The sequence below is a fragment of the Strix aluco genome, chromosome 11 (genome assembly GCF_031877795.1).
Source record: "Strix aluco isolate bStrAlu1 chromosome 11, bStrAlu1.hap1, whole genome shotgun sequence".
NCBI classification, from domain to species: domain Eukaryota; kingdom Metazoa; phylum Chordata; class Aves; order Strigiformes; family Strigidae; genus Strix; species Strix aluco.
The window spans coordinates 23667283-23671104 of NC_133941.1; the positions used below are offsets into that span (position 1 = coordinate 23667283).

General features: G+C 58.5%; 1 protein-coding gene across 1 annotated transcript; it reads left to right on the plus strand.

The window, feature by feature from the left end:
- Window positions 1-650: 650 nt before the first annotated feature.
- On the plus strand, window positions 651-3257 carry LOC141928090 (uncharacterized). Its single transcript, XM_074835753.1, has 6 exons — window positions 651-759; window positions 1003-1074; window positions 1154-1232; window positions 1624-1786; window positions 1910-2229; window positions 3059-3257. The coding sequence occupies exons 1-6, from the start codon at window positions 651-653 to the stop codon at window positions 3255-3257; spliced, it is 942 nt and encodes a 313-aa protein (XP_074691854.1).
- The last annotated feature ends 565 nt before the right edge of the window (window positions 3258-3822 follow it).

A 3822-nucleotide genomic window follows, 5' to 3' on the forward strand; every position in this document is an offset into this window, starting at 1 on the left:
GGGGCAACCCGAGGAGGTCAGGCAGCCCTTGGCTGTGCTGTCCTGCTGCTCTGGGGGGCTGTGAGCTCCCTCGCCGCCCCGTGACAGTGCCCGGAAAACAGGACAGAGCTGCCCGAGGGACGAGCTCCCCTCCCTGGGGGGCAGCTCCCCCCGGCATCGCTCCGGCGGCTCTCCTCGAGCACCCCGAGAGCCATCCCCCACGCAGCCTCGCCCGGCCGTGAGGTCACAGTGGGGCCGTGACATCAGAGCAGGGCTGTGAGGTCACAGAGCCCCGTGGGGGCACGCTGGCTATAAATACTGACCGCTTCAGTCCCTGCCCCACTGCAGCGACAGCAGCAGCAGTATGGTACGAGTGCAGGGAGCCATGGCCCTCACCCGCCACCTCCTCCTCATCCTCCTCCTCCTGGTGGCCCTGCACGCCAGGGCTGCCCGGGCTGCTCCGTGGCGACCGCGGGGAGCAGGTAAGCCAGCGGCCACTGGCGCAGCCTTTCACGGGCCAGCGGGCTCTTCTCCCCCGAGAAGCGGTGGATGGTGGCTTTTTTCCCTCCAGTGCTTCAGCGAGGGCTTTGTCTCTGTGTGCGAGAGCTCTCCCTGTACAAAAGCCCCAGGAGCCGTACATTGGTCCATCTGCTCCTCGAGGGACGTTGCACATGGCCCGAAGGAGTTTTGTGGAGAGCTGCCGGGTGCCAGCCAAGAGCTCACCAGGCCCCCTCTGCGGCTTTGACAGCCTCCACCTTTGTCTGCCCCCCACGTGGTTACGCGAGCCCCTTGCCGTGCCTGCATTTGCCTAAGGCAGAAGTGGATCCCAGCATGCAGGGGCAATGATTCTCATCTCTGCTTGCTTCTAGATGAGGCTGGGGGCAGCGGTTATCCAGCTTCTCGGCTGGATGTTGGTTTGGAGCCCTTGGGGCATCCCAGAGGTAAGTTCTCAATGTCCCTTTCCTTGAAAGAGTAAACACTGACAAGGTGGCAAGAGCTTATTCAGGTGCAATTTCCCATCAGATCCTCTCAAGGTCGACGGTTTCCCGACATCTTCAACTCTTCCTGTCCCGGAGCCTGAGAGCAGTCCCACAGGTAAGTCAGTGGGAGGAGGGAGCATGTACCTTTTCGTCGTCTTTCCGTGTGCAATGCAAGTTGCTCCTCTGTGCCTCAGCCAGGCTTTACCTCTCATCTCTTCTTTTTGGCAGTGATCTCAAAGCCCAGACGAGAAAAGACAAGAAGAGCAGACTCAGGTACTGAGATTCCCGCTGGGGTCCCCAAGTGGGAGACGTGTCCTAAAACCTGACAGTGGCTGCGGGCGGTGCCCGTGCTGGGGCAGAGATCAAAGGGGAGAGCAAGGCTCGAGTGTCTCTTGAAAAGGCCCGACTCTGTCCCCTCGGGGGGTTGGAGCTGGCCCCAGGGCAGGGAGAGTCGGGGGTGGGTGGCTCTACCCGCTGCAGGGATGGTTTTTGTCCGTGTCCCTTGAAGCAGTGACTGGCCAGGCAGCTGCGCTCCCCCGCCCGTGCTCTCCTCCTGGCTGCCGGAGTTTTGTTTAGAGGGACAACCTGTCCCAAAGGGCGGGAGGGTGCCGCAAGCTTACTGGTGGTGCACCGGAGGGACTAACGTCCTGAATTGCTCCTCCAGGTGTGGTCGGGGAGAGAACGGATTCCCTTCTCCAGAGCATCACAGGTTTTTTCCTTCGCTTGGGTGTGCAGACGGTCTGCATCCTCAGTGCACTAGCGGGTTCTGTGACATTTGCACTGGTGCTGTGCTGTACCCAGGTGCGGCAGTGGTGGAGGAGAAAAGGGTGAGTTGATTTTCACCCCTCACCCCGCTGCTTCTTGGATAGCTGCTTGTGGGCCGCGCTGGGGAAGAGAGTTCCCCTGTGCCTCCTCCAGCCGAGGGCCTCAGCCGCCTCCTCTCTCCACAGGCGCACCGCGGCAGACTCCGGACAGTGGCTCGAAACCGGCGGCCCCCCCTTGCACCTGCCACAGCCGGACCAGCCGCCCTGGTACCCCTGAGCTGGGACCAACACCCAATGCAGATGCCGGGAAGCCCAGCGCGCCCACCCTCCCCACTGTCCCCACTGCACCCCCAACCTGTCCCCGGCTGCCATGACACTGCACAACCCACCCAGCACCCCACTGTCCCCGCCATTCCCGTGCCCCGTCCACCATTCCCGAGCTGCTGTGACACTGCGCACCTGTTTTGGCGATTAGGGATACTAATTAAAGTAGTTTTCACACCAGAGTGAAAAGAGCAGGCGTATTTTACTAGACATAACTCAATAATATAACAGAATAATACGGGAAAACATACAGTAAGAAAAGACAGAACAGTGCACTCAAACAAATAGGAACATACAGGGTGATGCATCAAATCATTACTACCTGAGAGAATAGTGATTAAGAAAGATCCATCACCACTTGCGTACGTTCCCATCATCCAGACCCGCAGGCGCTGGGCAGCCCCGGTTGCATCGAGGATTTGTTGAGCCTTTCCCGGCAAGTGGGAAATCCTACGCGGTGCGTCCACCCGTAGCTGAGGCACCCAAAGTCGCTGTGAGCGGGTCCAGCCTTATATACCCAAAAATCAGCAAGCCAGAATAACTGGCACCTTTGTTTTAAGCAGAAATATCTGGTTTCAATCTCACATTAGATTCCCCCAGAGCCTGGCCAGGGCTCAAGGGAGAAGCTAAGGGAGCCTCTCTGCTTATCTAACTGGATGAAGCGCAAGGTCTCACATCAGGCCACAGTGCCAGACAATGGTGCCCAAGGCCCTGTTACTTTATCCATTTGGCTCAGGGCCTGTTGTTCAGGCTTCAATACTTCCACTCTTTACATCAGAATAGGTAGGTGGTTATAACTTAGTACCCACCTATAGGTCAACTCTGGCTTGGGCCGGTTGTCCAAGCCTTAGCGCTTCAGCACCCCACCCAGCAGCCCCCGGCCCCCACCCCCGCTGATCTGGCCCTCTGACAGGGACTGAAGGTGGCCCCGCCAGGGCAGGGGTCGGTGGTTTGGTGACAGAATCCCGCCACCAACAGCTTCGGGGTTCAGCCCTTTGTCCTCAGATAAAGAGGGACAGAGCCGTCGCACAAGTGTCGCGGTGGTACCAACGGCAAACCCCCCGAGGCGCCAGCACCGGCTGAGCTCCAGGCCCGGGCGCAGCCGTGGATGCCCACGGTGTCCGTCCGTGGCGTCACCAGGCAGGAGCCAGGCATGGGGCTGGCAGAGCATTCCCCGTACTCTCCACAGTCATCCAAAAATGTTACTTAAAAGCAGATGATGCCTCAAGTTCAGAATTCTATGAATTGCTCGGGTCTCAATAGATTTCATCTCTAGACAGTTAGCAAGCTGTAGTAGTGACAGCATAGCCCTGCGGCACATCACTGAGCCCAGCCCTCTCCTCCTCCGCTCTTCTGCACGTCTGCGCGCATCGGCCACAGAAGGAGCAACTTGCACTGCACACGGAAAGACGACGAAAAGGTAGATGCTCCCTCCTCCCACTGACTTACCTGTGGGACTGCTCTCAGGCTCCGGGACAGGAACAGATGAAGATGTCGGGAAACCTTCGACAACAAGAGGATTTGAAGGGAAATTGCACCTGAATAAGCTCTTGCCACCTTGTCAGCGTTTACTCTTTCAAGGAAAGGGACATTGAGAACTTACCTCTGGGATGCCCCAAGGGCTCCAAACCAACATCCAGCCGAGAAGCTGGATAACCGCTGCCCCCAGCCTCATCTAGAAGCAAGCAGAGATGAGAATCATTGCCCCTGCATGCTGGGATCCACTTCTGCCTTAGGCAACTGCAGGCACGGCAAGGGGCTCGCGTAACCACGTC

What these genes read in the sequence shown, in the direction of transcription:
- LOC141928090 (XM_074835753.1), top strand. Translation starts at nt 651, where the DNA reads ATGGCCCGAAGGAGTTTTGTGGAGAGCTGCCGGGTGCCAGCCAAGAGC. An exon ending in GCCTGAGAGCAGTCCCACAG is followed by an intron (nt 1,075 to 1,153) that starts GTAAGTCAGTGG and finishes TCTGTGCCTCAG; the next exon opens with CCAGGCTTTACCTCTCATCT. An exon ending in CAGTGGTGGAGGAGAAAAGG is followed by an intron (nt 1,787 to 1,909) that starts GTGAGTTGATTT and finishes CTCTCTCCACAG; the next exon opens with GCGCACCGCGGCAGACTCCG.